Source organism: Telmatherina bonti (genome assembly GCF_933228915.1).
Source record: "Telmatherina bonti genome assembly, chromosome: 24".
NCBI lineage: Eukaryota > Metazoa > Chordata > Actinopteri > Atheriniformes > Telmatherinidae > Telmatherina > Telmatherina bonti.
The window spans coordinates 4,783,366-4,807,094 of NC_136633.1; the positions used below are offsets into that span (position 1 = coordinate 4,783,366).

Sequence of the window (23,729 nt, forward strand, 5' to 3'; positions counted from 1 at the left end):
GGGTCTGTGTATGCCAGATCTGTTCAGGTGTGTTTTGAGAATAATAGAAGTGCATGTGTGGTTGTAGAGGTGATCTATGCCAGTCAGTCTAATGCAAGATGTGGTGTTTAGGTTTGACGGGGAGCAGTCAGAGGCCGGCAGCGAGGTGGGTTCCATTGACTCTCCCTGGAGTCGGTCCATAGAGGATCTCCATGGCGACTGCAGCCTCCCCTCCCCATCCTCATCTGCACCTCGCGCAGCTCGTCATTCCATCAGGTAAGATGAAACATGGCAGTAGATACACCTGATGATGACTGATCTCAGACCAGCTTTTCTGTGTTGGCAGCTCAACCCTAGTGACACGTTCCAACACGCTCCCGAGCCGCCGCACCCTGAAGAATTCGCGGCTGGTCTGTAAGAAGGACGACGTTCACGTTTGCATCATGTGTCTGAGAGCCATCATGAACTACCAGGTAACAAACACAAACATGACTCTGCTCAGCTCCTTCATACAGTCACACTGAATCAGCCTCTGCCTCCTCCTCTTCCTCAGTATGGCTTCAACATGGTCATGTCTCATCCTCATGCTGTCAATGAAATCGCTCTAAGCCTCAACAACAGGAACCCCAGGTACCACCACAAATACCATGGCAACCAACACTCTCACAACATAAACACTACAAAGTACTACAGAGTAAACAAGTAAACATGTGTTGATGAATTTCTGTGGTTCCAACTCTTCCTCAGGACGAAGGCTTTGGTGCTGGAGTTGTTGGCGGCGGTGTGTTTGGTCAGAGGAGGGCATGAGATCATCCTGTCGGCCTTTGACAACTTTAAAACAGTAAACCATAATAAAACAAACACCTACAACATGGATGGATGGGTGGATGGTTGGATGGATGGGTGGATCGATGGATGGATGGATGGATGGGTGGATGGATGGATGGATGGATGGATGGTTGGATGGATGGATGGATGGATGGATGGGTGGCTCGATGGATGGATGGGTGGATGGATGGATGGATGGATGGATGGATGGATGGATGGTTGGATGGTTGGATGGATCGATGGGTGGATCGATGGATGGGTGGATGGGTGGATGGGTGGATGGGTGGATGGATGGATGGATGGGTGGATGGATGGGTGGATGGATGGATGGTTGGATGGGTGGATGGGTGGATGGATGGATGGATGGTTGGATGGGTGGATGGATGGATGGATGGGTGGATGGGTGGATGGATGGGTGGATCGATGGATGGGTGGATGGATGGATGGATGGGTGGATGGATGGATGGATGGGTGGATGGATGGATGGATGGGTGGATCGATGGATGGGTGGATGGGTGGATGGATGGATGGATGGATGGGTGGATGGTTGGATGGATGGATGGATGGATGGTTGGATGGATGGATGGATGGATGGATGGATGGTTGGATGGTGAACTGAATAACTGACTGATTGATTGATTGATTGATTGATTGATTGACTTGCTGCAGGTCTGCTCCGAGTCGCTGCGTTTTGAAAAGTTGATGGAACACTTTAAGAATGAAGATGACAACATCGACTTTTTGGTGAGCGAAATACTCTTAGTGTGACATCATCACGTTCACAACAGGCTGCTGACTCGTACCTTCTTTGTTGCCGTGGAAACCGTTTCCAGGTGGCCTGCATGCAGTTCATCAACATTGTGGTTCACTCGGTGGAGGACATGAACTTCAGAGTCCATTTGCAGTACGACTTCACCAAACTCAACCTGGACGAACACCTGGAGGTAACATCCAGTCACAGGATAGACATCGGTCACATGTACGACGCCGTCTCACTGCTGCTGTTGGTGTCCCTGATTCCTGAACCTGTCCCACTTCAGAGGCTGAAGCACACGGAGAGCGATAGACTGCAGGTCCAGATCCAGGCTTATCTGGACAACGTCTTCGATGTAGGGACGCTGCTGGAGGACGCAGAGACCAAGACAGCTGCTCTGGAACGAGTGGAGGAACTGGAGGAGAATCTGTCCACGGTAAGACAACATCTGAAGAAGAGACGTCTCGTGGAAAGCGATGTTCTGATAGAACCGGGTCTCTCTGGGTCTCCAGATGTCGGAACGTCTTTTGGACGTAGAGAACGAAGCCATGCTGAAGATCGTTGAACTGGAAAAACAGCTGATGCAGACCAACAAGGAGCTGGACCAGCTCCGGGTCAGTACAGTTACCATGAACCACAGTCAGTCAGGTGATGTCTGATGTTCTCCGTCCCGGTAGCACCTAACCAAAGCTTCACCTGTGCAGGAGGTGTATGCCAGCGCCAACTCCCAGGTGCACACCTTAAGGCGGATGGTCCGGGAGAAGGACCAGACCATCCGGCGGCAGAGTCGCCTGGAGCGCCAGGCTCAAGAGGCTCAGCAGGCCGGGGGACCTGGGGCTCCTCAACCCCAGAGAGGGGAGGGGGACGGAGGTGTGGCTGACTGTGCCTCCCCCTCTCCTCCACCCTGTCCTAACCTGTCCCCCAGGTGAGTGACTGGACCCGGATCACAGCTCAGGAATCAGGGGTTTCGTATGTCTGATCACCTGATTGGTCTCTGCAGCCCTGAGACCATAGCCTATCACAGCATGGGACCTGGGATGGGCGGAGCACCCGGCATGCCGGCGCCACCTCCTCCTCCTCCTCTTCCACCAATGCCAGGCTCAGGTGAGTTTTATCTCCACCAGTCAGAGGTAGAGTTGGGCTATGACATCACTGAACACTCTTTTTCTGTCCTCAGTGTCCAACGGGCCATATCCTGCACCTCCTCCTCCTGCTCCTCCTCCTCCCCCACCTCCTCCCCCACCCCCTCCCTGTCGGACCAGTGAGCTCTCCTCGGTCCCAATGCCCCCTCCTCCGCCTCCTATGGCCCCCCCGCTCCCAGGTTCAGGGGGGTCGCCAACAGTCATCTTTAACTCTGGACTCGCAGGTGAGACTTGACCGATTCAGGCATCGGTGGTGACTGCGAGACCTCCTGTGCTGTCGTCATGGTAACAGTAACTCTGATCCTCTAACATGTGGTCTCTTCTCCTTCTCTGCCTCCAGAGGGTCCTCTCAAGTTATTCTGTACGTCTGAAAACGTTCAGCTCTTCCTTCATCTGACCGGTTCTTGTTCAGTGTTCAGCATTATGTGTTTGTTTGTTCAGACTGAAGGTGAAACGGGTCCAACTCAGACACGGGTCACAAGACCTGTATGTTGGAGCCCTGAACCCGACCCAGAGTTCTGAGATCAACACCTGAGCAGGACTCACCATCATCTGTCTTAACACACCTTTCATGACGGGACATTTGTGCAAATAACATCTCAGAGAAGAGGGACTGGTTTCAGAACCTGCGTGAACAGGTCCAGACACTTTGAAGTTCTGATCTAAAAAACAGAACTCCTTGTAATGTCTCAGTTCCACCACCAGGTGTCAGTGTGCAGCCAGAGTGGCGCTGATCTCCACCGTCATGCTGACACTGCCACGTCTCTACATCACAACAGGCCTGACGTTGTTGGGTCCTTCCGATAGACCGGGTCCCCTAGAAGGACAGGGTCCTCCTGATAGACCGGGTCCCCTAGAAGGACAGGGTCCTCCTGATAGACCAGAAGGACAGGGTCCTTCAGATAGACCTGGTCCCCTAGAAGGACAGGGTCCTCCTGATAGACCGGGTCCCCTAGAAGGACAGGGTCCTCCTGATAGACCAGAAGGACAGGGTCCTTCAGATAGACCTGGTCCCCTAGAAGGACAGGGTCCTCCTGATAGACCGGGTCCCCTAGAAGGACAGGGTCCTTCAGATAGACCTGGTCCCCTAGAAGGACAGGGTCCTCCTGATAGACCGGGTCCCCTAGAAGGACAGGGTCCTTCAGATAGACCTGGTCCCCTAGAAGGACAGGGTCCTTCAGATAGACCTGGTCCCCTAGAAGGACAGGGTCCTCCTGATAGACCGGGTCCCCTAGAAGGACAGGGTCCTTCCGATAGACCGGGTCCCCTAGAAGGACAGGGTCCTCCTGATAGACCGGGTCCCCTAGAAGGACAGGGTCCTCCTGATAGACCAGAAGGACAGGGTCCTTCAGATAGACCTGGTCCCCTAGAAGGACAGGGTCCTCCTGATAGACCGGGTCCCCTAGAAGGACAGGGTCCTTCAGATAGACCTGGTCCCCTAGAAGGACAGGGTCCTCCTGATAGACCGGGTCCCCTAGAAGGACAGGGTCCTCCTGATAGACCGGGTCCCCTAGAAGGACAGGGTCCTCCTGATAGACCAGAAGGACAGGGTCCTTCAGATAGACCTGGTCCCCTAGAAGGACAGGGTCCTCCTGATAGACCGGGTCCCCTAGAAGGACAGGGTCCTTCAGATAGACCTGGTCCCCTAGAAGGACAGGGTCCTCCTGATAGACCGGGTCCCCTAGAAGGACAAGGTCCTTCAGATAGACCTGGTCCCCTAGAAGGACAGGGTCCTCCTGATAGACCGGGTCCCCTAGAAGGACAGGGTCCTCCTGATAGACCGGGTCCCCTAGAAGGACAGGGTCCTCCTGATAGACCAGAAGGACAGGGTCCTTCAGATAGACCTGGTCCCCTAGAAGGACAGGGTCCTCCTGATAGACCGGGTCCCCTAGAAGGACAGGGTCCTTCAGATAGACCTGGTCCCCTAGAAGGACAGGGTCCTCCTGATAGACCGGGTCCCCTAGAAGGACAAGGTCCTTCAGATAGACCTGGTCCCCTAGAAGGACAGGGTCCTCCAGATAGACCGGGTCCCCTAGAAGGACAGGGTCCTCCTGATAGACCGGGTCCCCTAGAAGGACAGGGTCCTCCTGATAGACCGGGTCCCCTAGAAGGACAGGGTCTTCCTGATAGACCAGGTCCCCTAGAAGGACAGGGTCCTTCAGATAGACCTGGTCCCCTAGAAGGACAGGGTCCTCCTGATAGACCGGGTCCCCTAGAAGGACAGGGTCCTTCAGATAGACCTGGTCCCCTAGAAGGACAGGGTCCTCCTGATAGACCGGGTCCCCTAGAAGGACAGGGTCCTCCTGATAGACCTGGTCCCCTAGAAGGACAGGGTCCTCCAGATAGACCGGGTCCCCTAGAAGGACAGGGTCCTCCTGATAGACCGGGTCCCCTAGAAGGACAGGGTCCTCCTGATAGACCGGGTCCCCTAGAAGGACAGGGTCCTCCTGATAGACCGGGTCCCCTAGAAGGACAGGGTCCTTCAGATAGACCTGGTCCCCTAGAAGGACAGGGTCCTCCTGATAGACCGGGTCCCCTAGAAGGACAGGGTCCTTCAGATAGACCTGGTCCCCTAGAAGGACAGGGTCCTCCTGATAGACCGGGTCCCCTAGAAGGACAGGGTCCTTCAGATAGACCGGGTCCCCTAGAAGGACAGGGTCCTCCTGATAGACCGGGTCCCCTAGAAGGACAGGGTCCTCCTGATAGACCGGGTCCCCTAGAAGGACAGGGTCCTCCTGATAGACCGGGTCCCCTAGAAGGACAGGGTCCTCCAGATAGACCGGGTCCCCTAGAAGGACAGGGTCCTCCTGATAGACCGGGTCCCCTAGAAGGACAGGGTCCTTCAGATAGACCGGGTCCCCTAGAAGGACAGGGTCCTCCTGATAGACCGGGTCCCCTAGAAGGACAGGGTCCTCCTGATAGACCGGGTCCCCTAGAAGGACAGGGTCCTCCTGATAGACCGGGTCCCCTAGAAGGACAGGGTCCTTCAGATAGACCGGGTCCCCTAGAAGGACAGGGTCCTCCTGATAGACCGGGTCCCCTAGAAGGACAGGGTCCTCCTGATAGACCGGGTCCCCTAGAAGGACAGGGTCTTCCTGATAGACCAGGTCCCCTAGAAGGACAGGGTCCTGCAGATAGACCGGGTCCCCTAGAAGGACAGGGTCCTCCTGATAGACCGGGTCCCCTAGAAGGACAGGGTCCTTCAGGTGGATGAGGGTTTTCAGTCTTCTGAAACACCATCAATCTAAAATGTTACCTGCACAAAACTGTCTCTCCTACGTTTGTCCATGTCTCACCTGTCTGTCTGATGTCTCACCTGTCTGTCTGCGTCTCATCTGTCCGTCTGTGTCTCACCTGTCGGTCTGCATCTCACGTTTGTCCATGTCTCACCTGTCTGTCTGCATCTCACCTGTCTGTCTGCATCTCACCTGTCTGTCTGCATCTCACCTGTCGGTCTGCATCTCACGTTTGTCCATGTCTCACCTGTCTGTCTGCATCTCACCTGTCTGTCTGCATCTCACGTCTGTCTGATGTCTCACCTGTCTGTCTGCATCTCACCTGTCGGTCTGATGTCTCACCTGTCCGTCTGTGTCTCACCTGTCTGATGTCTCACCTGTCCGTCTGTGTCTCACCTGTCTGTCTGCGTCTCACCTGTCCGTCTGTGTCTCACCTGTCTGTCTGCGTCTCACCTGTCCGTCTGTGTCTCACCTGTCTGTCTGTGTCTCACCTGTCCGTCTGTGTCTCACCTGTCGGTCTGCGTCTCACCTGTCGGTCTGCATCTCACCTGTCTGTCTGCATCTCACCTGTCGGTCTGATGTCTCACCTGTCGGTCTGCATCTCACCTGTCGGTCTGATGTCTCACCTGTCTGTCTGTGTCTCACCTGTCTGATGTCTCACCTGTCTGTCTGCATCTCACCTGTCGGTCTGATGTCTCACCTGTCTGTCTGCATCTCACCTGTCGGTCTGATGTCTCACCTGTCCGTCTGTGTCTCACCTGTCTGATGTCTCACCTGTCTGTCTGCATCTCACCTGTCGGTCTGATGTCTCACCTGTCTGTCTGCATCTCACCTGTCGGTCTGATGTCTCACCTGTCCGTCTGTGTCTCACCTGTCTGATGTCTCACCTGTCTGTCTGCATCTCACCTGTCGGTCTGATGTCTCACCTGTCTGTCTGCATCTCACCTGTCGGTCTGATGTCTCACCTGTCCGTCTGTGTCTCACCTGTCTGATGTCTCACCTGTCTGTCTGCATCTCACGTCTGTCTTATGTCTCACCTGTCTGTCTTCTGCAGCTGTGAAGATAAAGAAACCGATCCAGACCAAGTTCCGAATGCCGGTTCTGAACTGGGTCGCTCTCAAGCCGAGTCAGATCAATGGAACGGTCTTCAACGACATTGATGATGAGTCCATCCTGCGGGTGAGATGAAGAGCTGGACGTCCTGCAGAGAAGGAACAAGACAACATTCAGGGATAAACACACACCTCATCATTTTTTCTACTAAGAAATCCAGTCTGGTCTTAATGTGTGTCTCTCAGGACCTGGACGTGGAGGGGTTTGAAGAACTGTTCAAGACCAAGGCCCAGGGTCCGGCGGTGGACCTGACCCTGTCCAGACAGAAGCTTCCTCAAAAGGTTCCTTCCAAAGTGTCTCTGCTGGAGGCCAACAGAGCCAAAAATCTGGCCATCACCCTGAGGAAGGCCGGCCAGGGGTCAGAGGTCATCTGCCGAGCCATCCAGACGTAGGTCCACCCTGGCCTGGTGTCAGCTGACTACAGCTGGACGCTGGTCCAGTCCTGTACACACCATGTGATGTATCTGTCAGTAATGTCAGGTGTTTCAACAGGTGTGTGTCAGTTTGTGACAGGTGTTTCAACAGGTGTGTGTCAGATTATTTACAGGTGTTTCAACAGGTGTGTGTCAGTTTGTGACAGGTGTTTCAACAGGTGTGTGTCAGATTATTTACAGGTGTTTCAACAGGTGTGTGTCAGATTATTTACAGGTGTTTAAACAGGTGTGTGTCAGATTATTTACAGGTGTTTTAACGGGTGTGTGTCAGATTATTTACAGGTGTTTCAACAGGTGTGTGTCAGATTATTTACAGGTGTTTCAACAGGTGTGTGTCAGTTTGTGACAGGTGTTTCAACAGGTGTGTGTCAGATTATTTACAGGTGTTTCAACAGGTGTGTGTCAGATTATTTACAGGTGTTTCAACAGGTGTGTGTCAGATTATTTACAGGTGTTTCAACAGGTGTGTGTCAGATTATTTACAGGTGTTTTAACGGGTGTGTGTCAGATTATTTACAGGTGTTTCAACAGGTGTGTGTCAGATTATTTACAGGTGTTTCAACAGGTGTGTGTCAGTTTGTGACAGGTGTTTCAACAGGTGTGTGTCAGATTATTTACAGGTGTTTCAACAGGTGTGTGTCAGATTATTTACAGGTGTTTTAACAGGTGTGTGTCAGATTATTTACAGGTGTTTTAACAGGTGTGTGTCAGATTATTTACAGGTGTTTCAACAGGTGTGTGTCAGATTATTTACAGGTGTTTCAACAGGTGTGTGTCAGATTATTTACAGGTGTTTTAACAGGTGTGTGTCAGATTATTTACAGGTGTTTCAACAGGTGTGTGTCAGATTATTTACAGGTGTTTCAACAGGTGTGTGTCAGATTATTTACAGGTGTTTTAACAGGTGTGTGTCAGATTATTTACAGGTGTTTCAACAGGTGTGTGTCAGATTATTTACAGGTGTTTTAACAGGTGTGTGTCAGATTATTTACAGGTGTTTTAACGGGTGTGTGTCAGGTTATTTACAGGTGTTTTAACAGGTGTGTGTCAGATTATTTACAGGTGTTTTAACAGGTGTGTGTCAGATTATTTACAGGTGTTTTAACGGGTGTGTGTCAGATTATTTACAGATGTTTCAACAGGTGTGTGTCAGATTATTTACAGGTGTTTTAACAGGTGTGTGTCAGATTATTTACAGGTGTTTTAACGGGTGTGTGTCAGATTATTTACAGATGTTTCAACAGGTGTGTGTCAGATTATTTACAGGTGTTTTAACGGGTGTGTGTCAGATTATTTACAGGTGTTTTAACAGGTGTGTGTCAGATTATTTACAGATGTTTCAACAGGTGTGTGTCAGATTTTTTACAGGTGTTTTAACAGGTGTGTGTCAGATTATTTACAGGTGTTTTAACAGGTGTGTGTCAGATTATTTACAGATGTTTCAACAGGTGTGTGTCAGTTTGTGACAGGTGTTTTAACAGGTGTGTGTCAGATTATTTACAGATGTTTCAACAGGTGTGTCAGATTATTTACAGGTGTTTTAACAGGTGTGTGTCAGATTATTTACAGATGTTTCAACAGGTGTGTGTCAGTTTGTGACAGGTGTTTCAACAGGTGTGTGGCATGTGTGTGACAGGTGTTTCAACAGGTGTGTGGCATGTGTGTGACATGTTTCAACAGGTGTATGAAAGGTGTATGACATGTGTTTCAACAGCTGTGTGACAGGTGCTTTAACAGATGTGTGACATGTAGAGCGTGATGATGACCTGAAGACTGTATGTAGCGCTGACCCGCGCAGAAGTCTTCAGCAGACGTGTCCTCTGTGCAGGTTTGACCTCCGGACTGTTCGTGTGGACTTCGTGGAGTGTCTGATGCGATTCCTGCCAACAGAGGCGGAGGTGAAGCTGCTACGGCAATACGAGAGGGACAGAAAACCTCTGGATGCTCTGAGCGATGAAGACCGATTCATGATGCAGTTCAGTCGCATTGAGAGACTCAGTCAGCGCATGACCATCATGACCTTCATGGGCAACTTCACGGACAATGTCCAGATGTTAACGCCGGTAAGATGAAGACAGGTGGAGGGCAGGCAGGTTGAAGGCAAACAGGTAGAAGCCAGATAGGTGGAGCTCAAAACGTGGGTGTAAGATAAGTAGGAGATAACAGGTGAACGTTAAACAGGTGGAGGGGAAACAGACAGATGGAAGTGAAATACATGAAAGACATAAAGATGGAGGGCAAAATAGTGGCTGTCACTCAGGTAAACGGGCAAATAGATGGAGGTAAAAATGGGGGTAAGAGAGGTGGAGGTCAGACAGATGGGGGTAACAGAGGTGGAGGTCAGATAGATGGGGGTAAGACAGGTGGAGGTAAGATAGGTGGAGGTCAGACAGATGGGGGTAAGACAGGTGGAGGTAAGATAGGTGGAGGTCAGACAGATGGGGTAAGATAGGTGGAGGTAAGACAGATGGGGGTAAGATAGGTGGAGGTCAGACAGATGGAGGTAAGATAGGTGGAGGTCAGACAGATGGGGGTAAGATAGGTGGAGGTCAGACAGATGGAGGTAAGATAGGTGGAGGTCAGACAGATGGGGGTAAGATAGGTGGAGGTCAGACAGATGGGGTTAAGATAGGTGGAGGTCAGACAGATGGGGTTAAGATAGGTGGAGGTCAGACAGATGGGGTTAAGATAGGTGGAGGTCAGACAGATGGGGGTAAGATAGGTGGAGGTCAGACAGATGGAGGTAAGATAGGTGGAGGTCAGACAGATGGGGGTAAGATAGGTGGAGGTCAGACAGATGGAGGTAAGATAGGTGGAGGTCAGACAGATGGGGGTAAGATAGGTGGAGGTCAGACAGATGGGGGGTGAGATAGGTGGAGGTCAGACAGATGGGGGTAAGATAGGTGGAGGTCAGACAGATGGGGGTAAGATAGGTGGAGGTCAGACAGATGGGGGTAAGATAGGTGGAGGTCAGACAGATGGGGGTAAGATAGGTGGAGGTCAGACAGATGGGGGTAAGATAGGTGGAGGTCAGACAGATGGGGGTAAGATAGGTGGAGGTCAGACAGATGGGGGTAATATAGGTGGAGGTCAGACAGATGGGGGTAAGATAGGTGGAGGTCAGACAGATGGGGGTAAGATAGGTGGAGGTCAGACAGATGGGGGTAAGATAGGTGGAGGTCAGACAGATGGGGTAAGATAGGTGGAGGTCAGACAGATGGGGGTAAGACAGGTGGAGGTCAGACAGATGGGGGTAAGATAGGTGGAGGTCAGACAGATGGGGGTAAGACAGGTGGAGGTCAGACAGATGGGGGTAAGACAGGTGGAGGTCAGAGAGATGGGGGTAGGACAGGTGGAGGTAAGACAGGTGGAGGTCAGACAGATGGGGGTAAGATAGTTGGAGGTCAGACAGATGGGGGTAAGACAGGTGGAGGTCAGACAGATGGGGGTAAGACAGGTGGAGGTCAGAGAGATGGGGGTAGGACAGGTGGAGGTAAGACAGGTGGAGGTCAGACAGATGGGGGTAAGATAGGTGGAGGTCAGACAGATGGGGGTAAGACAGGTGGAGGTCAGAGAGATGGGGGTAAGACAGGTGGAGGTAAGACAGGTGGAGGTCAGACAGATGGGGGTAAGATAGGTGGAGGTCAGACAGATGGGGTAAGATAGGTGGAGGTCAGACAGATGGGGTTAAGATAGGTGGAGGTCAGACAGATGGGGGTAAGATAGGTGGAGGTCAGACAGATGGGGTTAAGATAGGTGGAGGTCAGACAGATGTGGTAAGATAGGTGGAGGTCAGACAGATGGGGTTAAGATAGGTGGAGGTCAGACAGATGGGGGTAAGATAGGTGGAGGTCAGACAGATGGGGGTAAGACAGGTGGAGGTAAGACAGGTGGAGGTCAGACAGATGGGGGGTAAGACAGGTGGAGGTCAGACAGATGGGGGGTAAGATAGGTGGAGGTCAGACAGATGGGGGTAAGATAGGTGGAGGTCAGAGAGATGGGGGTAAGACAGGTGGAGGTAAGACAGATGGGGGTAATATAGGTGGAGGTCAGACAGATGGGGGTAAGATAGGTGGAGGTCAGACAGATGGGGGTAAGATAGGTGGAGGTCAGACAGATGGGGTTAAGATAGGTGGAGGTCAGACAGATGGGGTAAGATAGGTGGAGGTCAGACAGATGGAGGTAAGATAGGTGGAGGTCAGAGAGATGGGGGTAAGACAGGTGGAGGTCAGACAGATGGGGGTAAGATAGGTGGAGGTCAGACAGATGGGGGTGAGATAGGTGGAGGTCAGACAGATGGGGTAAGATAGGTGGAGGTCAGACAGATGGGGTTAAGATAGGTGGAGGTCAGACAGATGGGGTAAGATAGGTGGAGGTCAGACAGATGGGGGTAAGACAGGTGGAGGTCAGACAGATGGGGGTAAGACAGGTGGAGGTCAGACAGATGGGGGTAAGATAGGTGGAGGTCAGACAGATGGGGGTAAGACAGGTGGAGGTCAGACAGATGGGGGTAATATAGGTGGAGGTCAGACAGATGGGGGTAAGATAGGTGGAGGTCAGACAGATGGGGGTAAGATAGGTGGAGGTCAGACAGATGGGGTTAAGATAGGTGGAGGTCAGACAGATGGGGTAAGATAGGTGGAGGTCAGACAGATGGGGTTAAGATAGGTGGAGGTCAGACAGATGGGGGTAAGACAGGTGGAGGTCAGACAGATGGGATAAGATAGGTGGAGGTCAGACAGATGGGGGTAAGACAGGTGGAGGTCAGACAGATGGGGGTAAGACAGGTGGAGGTAAGACAGGTGGAGGTCAGACAGATGGGGGTAAGACAGGTGGAGGTCAGACAGGTGGAGGTCAGACAGATGGGGTAAGATAGGTGGAGGTCAGACAGATGGGGTTAAGATAGGTGGAGGTCAGACAGATGGGGGTAAGACAGGTGGAGGTCAGACAGATGGGATAAGATAGGTGGAGGTAAGACAGGTGGAGGTCAGACAGATGGGGGTAAGCCAGGTGGAGGTAAGCCAGGTGGAGGTCAGACAGGTGGAGGTCAGACAGATGGGGGTAAGACAGGTGGAGGTCAGACAGATGGGGGTAAGACAGATGGGGGTAAGACAGGTGGAGGTCAGACAGATGGGGGTAAGACAGGTGGAGGTAAGACAGGTGGAGGTCAGACAGATGGGGGTAAGCCAGGTGGAGGTAAGCCAGGTGGAGGTCAGACAGGTGGAGGTCAGACAGATGGGGGTAAGACAGGTGGAGGTCAGACAGATGGGGGTAAGACAGATGGGGGTAAGACAGGTGGAGGTCAGACAGATGGGGGTAAGATAGGTGGAGGTCAGACAGGTGGAGGTCAGACAGATGGGGGTAAGACAGGTGGAGGTCAGACAGATGGGGGTAAGACAGATGGGGGTAAGACAGGTGGAGGTCAGACAGATGGGGGTAAGATAGGTGGAGGTCAGACAGGTGGAGGTCAGACAGATGGGGGTAAGACAGGTGGAGGTCAGACAGATGGGGGTAAGACAGATGGGGGTAAGACAGGTGGAGGTCAGACAGATGGGGGTAAGATAGGTGGAGGTCAGACAGATGGGGGTAAGATAGGTGGAGGTGAGACAAGCGTTGTCTGACGGTGTTTGTTTTCCTTTCAGCAACTTCATGCCATGATCGCAGCTTCAGTGTCGATAAAATCTTCTCAGAAGCTCAAGAAAATCCTGGAGGTCAGTCTGCCGGCGTTGTTGGTGTGTTCACGTGTTGTTGGTGAATTCACATGTTGTTAGTATGTTTACGTCATGTTGGTGTGTTTACGTGTTGTCGGTGTATTCACATGTTGTTAGTATGTTTATGTATTGTTGGTGTGTTTACGTGTTGTTGGTGTGTTTACGTGTTGTTGGTGTGTTCACGTGTTGTTGGTGTTTTCACATGTTGTTTGTATGTTTATGTGTTGTTGGTGTGTTCATATGTTGTTGGTGTGTTTACGTGTTGTTTGTGTGTCCACGTGTTGTTGGTGTGTTCACATGTTGTTGGTGTATTCACATGTTGTTAGTATGTTTATGTATTGTTGGTGTGTTTACGTGTTGTTGGTGTGTTCACATGTGTTTGGTGTGTTTACGTGTTGTTTGTGTGTCCACGTGTTGTTGGTGTGTTCACATGTTGTTGGTGTGTTTACGGGTTTTTTGTGTGTCCACGTGTTGTTGGTGTGTTCACGTGTTGTTGCTGTACTCACATGTTGTTAGTATGTTTATGAGTTGTTGGTGTGTTTACATATTGTTGGTGTGTTTACGTGTTGTTGGTGTGTTCACATGTTGTTGGTGTGTTTATGAGTTGTTGGTGTGTTTACATATTGTTGGTGTGTTTACGTGTTGTTGGTGTGTTCACGTGTTATTGTTGTGTTCATGTGTTGTTTGTGTGTTTACGTGTTGTTTGTGTGTTCACGTATTGTTGGTGTGTTCACGTGTTGTTGGTGTGTTTACGTGTTGTTAATATGTTTATGTGTTGTTGGTGTGTTCATGTGTTGTTAGTATGTTTGTGTTGTTGACGTGTTCACGTTTTTGGTGTGTTCATGTGTTAGGTTATTCACATGTTGTTGGTTTGTTTATGTGTTGTTGATGTGTTCATGTGTTCGTGTATATACGTGTTGTTGGTGTGTTTACGTGCTGTTTGTGTTCCGAGTTGGTGTGTTTACGTGTTGTTTGTGTGTTCACATGTTGTATGTGTGTTCACGTGTTGTTGGTGTGTTCACATGTTGTTGGTGTGTTCACATGTTGTTGGTGTGTTCACATGTTGATGGTATGTTTACATGTTGTTTGTGTGTCCACGTGTTGTTGGTGTGTTCGCATGTTGTTGGTGTGTTTACGTGTTGTTAATATGTTTATGTGTTTTTGGTGTGTTCATGTGTTGTTAGTATGTTTATGTGTTGTTGATGTGTTCACATGTTGTTGGTGTGTTCATGTTTTCATGTATTTACATGTTGTTGGTGTGTTTACGGGCTGTTTGTGTGTGCACATGTTGTTGGTGTGTTCATGTTTTCGTGTATTTACATGTTGTTGGTGTGTTTACGGGCTGTTTGTGTGTGCACATGTTGTTGCTGTGTTTACGTGTTGTTGGTGTGTTTACGTCTTGTTGGTGTGTTTACATATAGTTGGTGTGTTTACGTGTTGTTGGTGTGTTTATGTGTTCGTGTATTTACATGTTGTTGGTGTGTTTACGGGCTGTTTGTGTGTTTACGTGTTGTTTGTGTGTGCACATGTTGTTGGTGTGTTTACATGTTGTTTGTGTGTCCACATGTTGTTTGTGTGTCCACGTGTTGTTGGTGTTTTCACATGTTGTTTGTATGTTTATGTGTTGTTGGTGTGTTCATATGTTGTTGGTGTGTTTACGTGTTGTTGGAGTGTTCACATGTTGTTGGTGTGTTTACGTGTTGTTTGTGTGTCCACATGTTGTTGGTGTGTTCACATGTTGCTGGTGTGTTTACGTGTTGTTGGTGTGTTCGCATGTTGTTGGTGTGTTTACATGTTGTTTGTGTTTCCATGTGTTGTTGGTGTGTTCATGTGTTGTTGCTATGTTTATGTGTTGTTGATGTGTTCACGTGTTGTTGGTGTGTTCATGTGTTCGTGTATTTACATGTTGTTTGTATGTTTATGTGTTGTTGGTGTGTTCATGTGTTGTTCGTGTATTTACATGTTTGTGTGTCCACATGTTGTTTGTGTGTCCACGTGTTGTTGGTGTTTTCACATGTTGTTTGTATGTTTATGTGTTGTTGGTGTGTTCATATGTTGTTGGTGTGTTTACGTGTTGTTTGTGTGTCCACATGTTGTTTGTGTGTGCACATGTTGTTGCTGTGTTTACGTGTTGTTGGTGTGTTTACGTCTTGTTGGTGTGTTTACGTCTTGTTGGTGTGTTTACATATAGTTGGTGTGTTTACGTGTTGTTGGTGTGTTTATGTGTTCGTGTATTTACATGTTGTTGGTGTGTTTACGGGCTGTTTGTGTGTTTACGTGTTGTTTGTGTGTGCACATGTTGTTGGTGTGTTTACATGTTGTTTGTGTGTCCACATGTTGTTTGTGTGTCCACGTGTTGTTGGTGTTTTCACATGTTGTTTGTATGTTTATGTGTTGTTGGTGTGTTCATATGTTGTTGGTGTGTTTACGTGTTGTTGGAGTGTTCACATGTTGTTGGTGTGTTTACGTGTTGTTTGTGTGTCCACATGTTGTTGGTGTGTTCACATGTTGCTGGTGTGTTTACGTGTTGTTGGTGTGTTCGCATGTTGTTGGTGTGTTTACATGTTGTTTGTGTTTCCATGTGTTGTTGGTGTGTTCATGTGTTGTTGCTATGTTTATGTGTTGTTGATGTGTTCACGTGTTGTTGGTGTGTTCATGTGTTCGTGTATTTACATGTTGTTTGTATGTTTATGTGTTGTTGGTGTGTTCATGTGTTGTTCGTGTATTTACATGTTGTTTGTGTGTCCACATGTTGTTTGTGTGTCCACGTGTTGTTGGTGTTTTCACATGTTGTTTGTATGTTTATGTGTTGTTGGTGTGTTCATATGTTGTTGGTGTGTTTACGTGTTGTTTGTGTGTCCACATGTTGTTGGTGTGTTCACATGTTGTTGGTGTGTTTACGTCTTGTTGGTGTGTTTACGTCTTGTTGGTGTGTTTACGTCTTGTTGGTGTGTTTACATATTGTTGGTGCGTTTACGTGTTGTTGCTGTGTTTATGTGTTTGTGTATTTACATGTTGTTGGTGTGTTTACGGGCTGTTTGTGTGTTTACGTGTTGTTTGTGTGTGCAGATGTTGTTGGTGTGTTTACATGTTGTTTGTGTGTCCACGTGTTGTTTGTGTGTCCACGTGTTGTTGGTGTTTTCACATGTTGTTTGTATGTTTATGTGTTGTTGGTGTGTTCATATGTTGTTGGTGTGTTTACGTGTTGTTGGAGTTTTCACATGTTGTTGGTGTGTTTACGTGTTGTTTGTGTGTTTACGTGTTGTTGGTGTGTTCACATGTTGTTGGTGTGTTTACGTGTTGTTGGTGTGTTTACGTGTTGTTGGTGTGTTTACGTGTTGTTGGTGTGTTTACATGTTGTTTGTATGTCCACGTGTTGTTGGTGTGTTCACGTGTTGTTTGTATGTTTATGTGTTGTTGGTGTGTTCATGTGTTGTTTGTGTATTTACATGTTGTTGGTGTGTTCATGTGTTGTTTGTGTATTTACATGTTGTTGGTGTGTTTACATGTTGTTTGTGTGTCCACATGTTGTTTGTGTGTCCACGTGTTGTTGGTGTGTTCATATGTTGTTGGTGTGTTTACGTGTTGTTTGTGTGTCCACATGTTGTTGGTGTGTTCACATGTTGTTGGTGTGTTTACGTGTTTTTGGTGTGTTCACATGTTGTTGGTGTGTTTACGTGTTGTTTGTGTTTCCACGTGTTGTTGGTGTGTTCATGTGTTGTTTGTGTTCCGAGTTGGTGTGTTTACGTGTTGTTGGTGTGTTTACATGTTGTTTGTATGTCCACGTGTTGTTGGTGTGTTCATTTGTTGTTGCTATGTTTATGTGTTGTTGGTGTGTTCATGTGTTGTTTGTGTATTTACATGTTGTTGGTGTGTTTACATGTTGTTTGTGTGTCCACATGTTGTTTGTGTGTCCACGTGTAGTTGGTGTTTTCACATGTTGTTTGTATGTTTATGTGTTGTTGGTGTGTTCATATGTTGTTGGTGTTTTTACGTGTTGTTTGTGTGTCCACATGTTGTTGGTGTGTTCACATGTTGTTGGTGTGTTTACGTGTTTTTGGTGTGTTCACATGTTGTTGGTGTGTTTACGTGTTGTTTGTGTTTCCACGTGTTGTTGGTGTGTTCATGTGTTGTGTGTGTGTTCACGTATTGTTGGTGTGTTCACATGTTGTTGGTGTGTTCACATGTTGATGGTATGTTTACATGTTGTTTGTGTGTCCACGTGTTGTTGGTGTGTTCGCATGTTGTTGGTGTGTTTATGTGTTGTTAATATGTTTGTGTTTTTGGTGTGTTCATGTGTTGTTAGTATGTTTATGTGTTGTTGATGTGTTCACGTGTTGTTGGTGTGTTTACGGGCTGTTTGTGTGTGCACATGTTGTGTGTGTGTTCACGTATTGTTGGTGTGTTCACATGTTGTTGGTGTGTTCACATGTTGATGGTATGTTTACATGTTGTTTGTGTTTCCACGTGTTGTTGGTGTGTTCGCATGTTGTTGGTGTGTTTATGTGTTGTTAATATGTTTGTGTTTTTGGTGTGTTCATGTGTTGTTAGTATGTTTATGTGTTGTTGATGTGTTCACGTGTTGTTGGTGTGTTTACATATTGTTGGTGTGTTTACGTGTTGTTGGTGTGTTTACATATTGTTGGTGTGTTTACGTGTTGTTGGTGTGTTTATGTGTTCGTGTATTTACATGTTGTTGGTGTGTTTACGGGCTGTTTGTGTGTTTACGTGTTGTTTGTATGTCCACGTGTTGTTTGTGTGTCCACGTGTTGTTTGTGTGTCCACGTGTTGTTGGTGTTTTCACATGTTGTTTGTATGTTTATGTGTTGTTGGTGTGTTCATATGTTGTTGGTGTGTTTACGTGTTGTTTGTGTGTCCACATGTTGTTGGTGTGTTTACGTGTTGTTGGTGTGTTTACGTGTTGTTGGTGTGTTTACGTGTTGTTGGTGTGTTCACATGTTGTTGGTGTGTTTACGTGTTGTTTGTGTTTCCACGTGTTGTTGGTGTGTTCATGTGTTGTTGCTATGTTTATGTGTTGTTGATGTGTTCACGTGTTGTTGGTGTGTTCATGTGTTCGTGTATTTACATGTTGTTGCTGTGTTTATGGGCTGTTTGTGTGTTTACGTGTTGTTTGTGTGTCCACGTGTTGTTTGTGTGTCCACATGTTGTTTGTATTTCCACGTGTTGTCGGTGTGTTCACATGTTGTTTGTATGTTTATGTGTTGTTGGTGTGTTCATGTGTTGTTCGTGTATTTACATGTTGTTGGTGTGTTTACATGTTGTTTGTGTGTCCACGTGTTGTTTGTGTGTCCACATGTTGTTTGTGTGTCCACGTGTTGTTGGTGTTTTCACATGTTGTTTGTATGTTTATGTGTTGTTGGTGTGTTCATATGTTGTTGGTGTGTTCACATGTTGGTGTGTTTACGTGTTGTTTATGTTTCCACGTGTTTTTGGTGTGTTCTTGTGTTGTTGCTATGTTTATGTGTTGTTGATGTGTTCACGTGTTGTTGGTGTGTTCATGTGTTCGTGTATTTACATGTTGTTGCTGTGTTTATGGGCTGTTTGTGTGTTCACATGTTGTTGGTGTGTTTACATGTTGTTTGTGTGTCCACGTGTTGTTGCTGTGTTCACATGTTGTTGCTGTGTTCACATGTTGTTGGTGTGTTTACGTCTTGTTTATGTGTTTACGAGTTGTTGGTGTGTTTACATGTTGTTTGTGTGTCCACGTGTTGCTTGTGTGTTCACATGTTGTTGGTGTGTTTACATCTTGTTTGTGTGTCCACATGTTGTTCGTGTGTTCACATGTTGTTTGTATGTTTATGTGTTGTTGGTGTGTTCACATGTTGTTTGTGTGTTTATGTGTTGTTGGTGTGTTCACATGTTGTTGGTGTGTTTACGTGTTGTTGGTGTGTTTACGTGTTGTTGGTGTGTTCACATGTTGTTTGTGTTTATGTGTTGTTGGTGTGTTTACGTGTTGTTGGTGTGTTCACATGTTGTTGGAGTGTTCGCATGTTGTTGGTGTGTTTACGTGTTGTTTGTGTGTCCACGTGTTGTTGGTGTGTTCACATGTTGTTGGTGTGTTTACGGGTTTTTTGTGTGTCCACGTGTTGTTGGTGTGTTCACGTGTTGTTGCTGTATTCACATGTTGTTAGTATGTTTATGAGTTGTTGGTGTGTTTACATATTGTTGGTGTGTTTACGTGTTGTTGGTGTGTTCACGTGTTGTTGGTGTGTTTATGAGTTGTTGGTGTGTTTACATATTGTTGGTGTGTTTACGTGTTTTTGGTGTGTTCACGTGTTATTGTTGTGTTCATGTGTTGTTTGTGTGTTTACGTGTTGTTTGTGTGTTCACGTATTGTTGGTGTGTTCACGTGTTGTTGGTGTGTTTACGTGTTGTTAATATGTTTATGTGTTGTTGGTGTGTTCATGTGTTGTTAGTATGTTTGTGTTGTTGACGTGTTCACGTGTTTTTGGTGTGTTCATGTGTTAGGTTATTCACATGTTGTTGGTTTGTTTATGTGTTGTTGATGTGTTCATGTGTTCGTGTATATACGTGTTGTTGGTGTGTTTACGTGCTGTTTGTGTTCCGAGTTGGTGTGTTTACGTGTTGTTTGTGTGTTCACATGTTGTGTGTGTGTTCACGTGTTGTTGGTGTGTTCACATGTTGTTGGTGTGTTCACATGTTGATGGTATGTTTACATGTTGTTTGTGTGTCCACGTGTTGTTGGTGTGTTCGCATGTTGTTGGTGTGTTTACGTGTTGTTAATATGTTTATGTGTTTTTGGTGTGTTCATGTGTTGTTAGTATGTTTATGTGTTGTTGATGTGTTCACATGTTGTTGGTGTGTTCATGTTTTCGTGTATTTACATGTTGTTGGTGTGTTTACGGGCTGTTTGTGTGCACATGTTGTTGCTGTGTTTACGTGTTGTTGGTGTGTTTACGTCTTGTTGGTGTGTTTACGTCTTGTTGGTGTGTTTACATATAGTTGGTGTGTTTACGTGTTGTTGGTGTGTTTATGTGTTCGTGTATTTACATGTTGTTGGTGTGTTTACGGGCTGTTTGTGTGTTTACGTGTTGTTTGTGTGTGCACATGTTGTTGGTGTGTTTACATGTTGTTTGTGTGTCCACATGTTGTTTGTGTGTCCACATGTTGTTTGTGTGTCCACGTGTTGTTGGTGTTTTCACATGTTGTTTGTATGTTTATGTGTTGTTGGTGTGTTCATATGTTGTTGGTGTGTTTACGTGTTGTTGGAGTGTTCACATGTTGTTGGTGTGTTTACGTGTTGTTTGTGTGTCCACATGTTGTTGGTGTGTTCACATGTTGCTGGTGTGTTTACGTGTTGTTGGTGTGTTCACATGTTGTTGGTGTGTTTACGTGTTGTTTGTGTGTCCACATGTTGTTGGTGTGTTTACGTGTTGTTGGTGTGTTTACGTGTTGTTGATGTGTTTACGTGTTGTTGGTGTGTTCACATGTTGTTGGTGTGTTTACGTGTTGTTTGTGTTTCCACGTGTTGTTGGTGTGTTCATGTGTTGTTGCTATGTTTATGTGTTGTTGATGTGTTCACGTGTTGTTGGTGTGTTCATGTGTTCGTGTATTTACATGTTGTTGCTGTGTTTATGGGCTGTTTGTGTGTTTACGTGTTGTTTGTGTGTCCACGTGTTGTTTGTGTGTCCACATGTTGTTTGTATGTCCACGTGTTGTTGGTGTGTTCACATGTTGTTTGTATGTTTATGTGTTGTTGGTGTGTTCATGTGTTGTTCGTGTATTTACATGTTGTTGGTGTGTTTACATGTTGTTTGTGTGTCCACGTGTTGTTTGTGTGTCCACATGTTGTTTGTGTGTCCACGTGTTGTTGGTGTTTTCACATGTTGTTTGTATGTTTATGTGTTGTTGGTGTGTTCATATGTTGTTGGTGTGTTCACATGTTGTCGGTGTGTTTACGTGTTGTTTGTGTTTCCACGTGTTGTTGGTGTGTTCATGTGTTGTTGCTATGTTTATGTGTTTTTGGTGTGTTCTTGTGTTGTTGCTATGTTTATGTGTTGTTGATGTGTTCACGTGTTGTTGGTGTGTTCATGTGTTCGTGTATTTACATGTTGTTGCTGTGTTTATGGGCTGTTTGTGTGTTCACATGTTGTTGGTGTGTTTACATGTTTTTTGTATGTTTATGTGTTGTTGGTGTGTTCATGTGTTGTTCGTGTATTTACATGTTGTTGGTGTGTTTATGGGCTGTTTGTGTGTTTACGTGTTCACATGTTGTTGGTGTGTTTACATGTTGTTTGTGTGTCCACGTGTTGTTGCTGTGTTCACATGTTGTTGCTGTGTTCACATGTTGTTGGTGTGTTTACGTCTTGTTTATGTGTTTACGAGTTGTTGGTGTGTTTACATGTTGTTTGTGTGTCCACGTGTTGCTTGTGTGTTCACATGTTGTTTGTGTGTTCACATGTTGTTGGTGTGTTTACATCTTGTTTGTGTGTCCACATGTTGTTCGTGTGTTCACATGTTGTTTGTATGTTTATGTGTTGTTGGTGTGTTCACATGTTGTTTGTGTGTTTATGTGTTGTTGGTGTGTTCACATGTTGTTGATGTGTTTATGTGTTGTTAATATGTTTTTTGTGTTTTTCGTCTGTTCATGTGTTGTTGCTATGTTTGTGTGTTTGATGTGTTCACGTGTTGTTGGTGTGTACATGTGTTTGTATATTTACATGTTGTTGGTGTGTTTATGGGCTGTTTACATGTTGTTTGTGTGTTCACATGTTGGTGTGTTTACATGTTGTTGGTGTGTTCACATGTTGTTGCTGTGTTCACATGTTGTTGCTGTGTTTACGTGTTGTTGGTGTGTTTACGTGTTGTTGGTGTGTTTACGTCTTGTTGGTGTGTTTACGTGTTGTTGGTGTGTTTACGTCTTGTTGGTGTGTTTACGTCTTGTTGGTGTGTTTACGTGTTGGTGGTGTGTTTATGTGTTCGTGTATTTACATGTTGTTGGTGTGTTTATGGGCTGTTTGTGTGTTTACGTGTTGTTGGTGTGTTTACATGTTGTTTGTGTGTCCACATGTTGTTGGTGTGTTCACATGTGTTTGGCGTGTTCATGTGTTGTTGATGTGTTTACATGTTATTGGTGTGTTCATGTGTTGTGCAGGTGTGCAGATATGTTTATAGTTTGTGGAGGTGTGTGGGAGTGTATATGTGTGTGTAGGTGTGTATATGTGTGTGTAGGTGTGTGTCAGAGTGAGTAAGTGTGTGCATTCTTGTTGCAGATCATCCTGGCTCTGGGAAACTATATGAACAGCAGTAAGAGAGGAGCTGTGTATGGATTCAAACTCCAGAGTTTAGACCTGGTAACACACACACACACACACACACACAAACACAGACAGACACACACACACAAACACACATACACACACAAACAATCAAACACCCATACTATCACACACACACACAAACAAACAAACAATCAAACACCCACACCCACACCCACACACACACACACACACACACACACACACACACACACACACACACACACACACACACACACACAAACAAAAAGTCACACAAAACAAGTCTATATCAGGGAGTAAACCTGAATCTTCTGATCACAGTTCAATAATATCTTCAGCACAACAGTTGGAGCCATTTAGTTAATATTAGATATTGATTAGTTTGATTGGGGGAAAGTTTTAGATGTTAACAAGCTGAACTGAGGACATTCTGATTGGTTCTGGCTCAACCAGCCGCCATAAAGTTTCCCTTTACTGTTAGTCAGTGCTGGAAAGACAGGTGGAGGACAGGCAGGTGGAGGACAGACAGGTGGAGGACAGGCAGGTGGAGGACAGACAGGTGGAGGACAGACTGGTGGAGGACAGGCAGGTGGAGGACAGGCAGGTGGAGGACGGACAGGTGGAGGAGGGACAGGTGGAGGACAGACTGGTGGAGGACAGGCAGGTGGAGGACAGGCAGGTGGAGGACAGACAGGTGGAGGAGGGACAGGTGGAGGACAGGCAGGTGGAGGACAGACAGGTGGAGGACAGGCAGGTGGAGGACAGACAGGTGGAGGAGGGACAGGTGGAGGAGGGACAGGTGGAGGACAGGCAGGTGGAGGACAGACAGGTGGAGGACAGACTGGTGGAGGACAGACTGGTGGAGGACAGGCAGGTGGAGGACAGACTGGTGGAGGACAGGCAGGTGGAGGAGGTATAGGTGGAGGACAGACAGGTGGAGGACAGACTGGTGGAGGACAGGCAGGTGGAGGACAGGCAGGTGGAGGACAGACAGGTGGAGGACAGGCAGGTGGAGGACAGGCAGGTGGATGACAGACTGGTGGAGAACAGACAGGTGGAGGACAGACAGGTGGAGGACAGGCAGGTGGAGGACAGACAGGTGGAGGAGGGACAGGTGGAGGACAGACAGGTGGAGGACAGGCCAGTGGAGGACAGGCAGGTGGAGGACAGGCAGGTGGAGGACAAGCAGGTGGAGGACAGACTGGTGGAGGACAGGCAGGTGGAGGACAGACAGGTGGAGGACAGGCAGGT

General features: G+C 47.3%; 1 protein-coding gene across 1 annotated transcript in view; it reads left to right on the top strand.

Moving 5' to 3' along the window:
• fmnl2b (formin-like 2b) overlaps positions 1-23,729 on the top strand; it is a gene marked incomplete at both ends in the record, with an annotated part of 91,748 nt that overhangs the window by 15,943 nt on the left and 52,076 nt on the right. Inside the window, 17 exons of the mRNA XM_079263921.1 lie at positions 112-255; positions 326-452; positions 533-609; positions 727-820; positions 1,477-1,551; positions 1,641-1,751; positions 1,848-1,997; positions 2,074-2,175; positions 2,266-2,486; positions 2,562-2,665; positions 2,739-2,927; positions 3,044-3,064; positions 6,994-7,118; positions 7,238-7,440; positions 9,315-9,549; positions 13,129-13,197; positions 22,452-22,532. Of these exons, the coding sequence (XP_079120047.1) occupies positions 112-255; positions 326-452; positions 533-609; positions 727-820; positions 1,477-1,551; positions 1,641-1,751; positions 1,848-1,997; positions 2,074-2,175; positions 2,266-2,486; positions 2,562-2,665; positions 2,739-2,927; positions 3,044-3,064; positions 6,994-7,118; positions 7,238-7,440; positions 9,315-9,549; positions 13,129-13,197; positions 22,452-22,532 (2,128 nt within the window). The remainder of the gene's footprint in view (positions 1-111; positions 256-325; positions 453-532; positions 610-726; positions 821-1,476; positions 1,552-1,640; positions 1,752-1,847; positions 1,998-2,073; positions 2,176-2,265; positions 2,487-2,561; positions 2,666-2,738; positions 2,928-3,043; positions 3,065-6,993; positions 7,119-7,237; positions 7,441-9,314; positions 9,550-13,128; positions 13,198-22,451; positions 22,533-23,729) is intronic.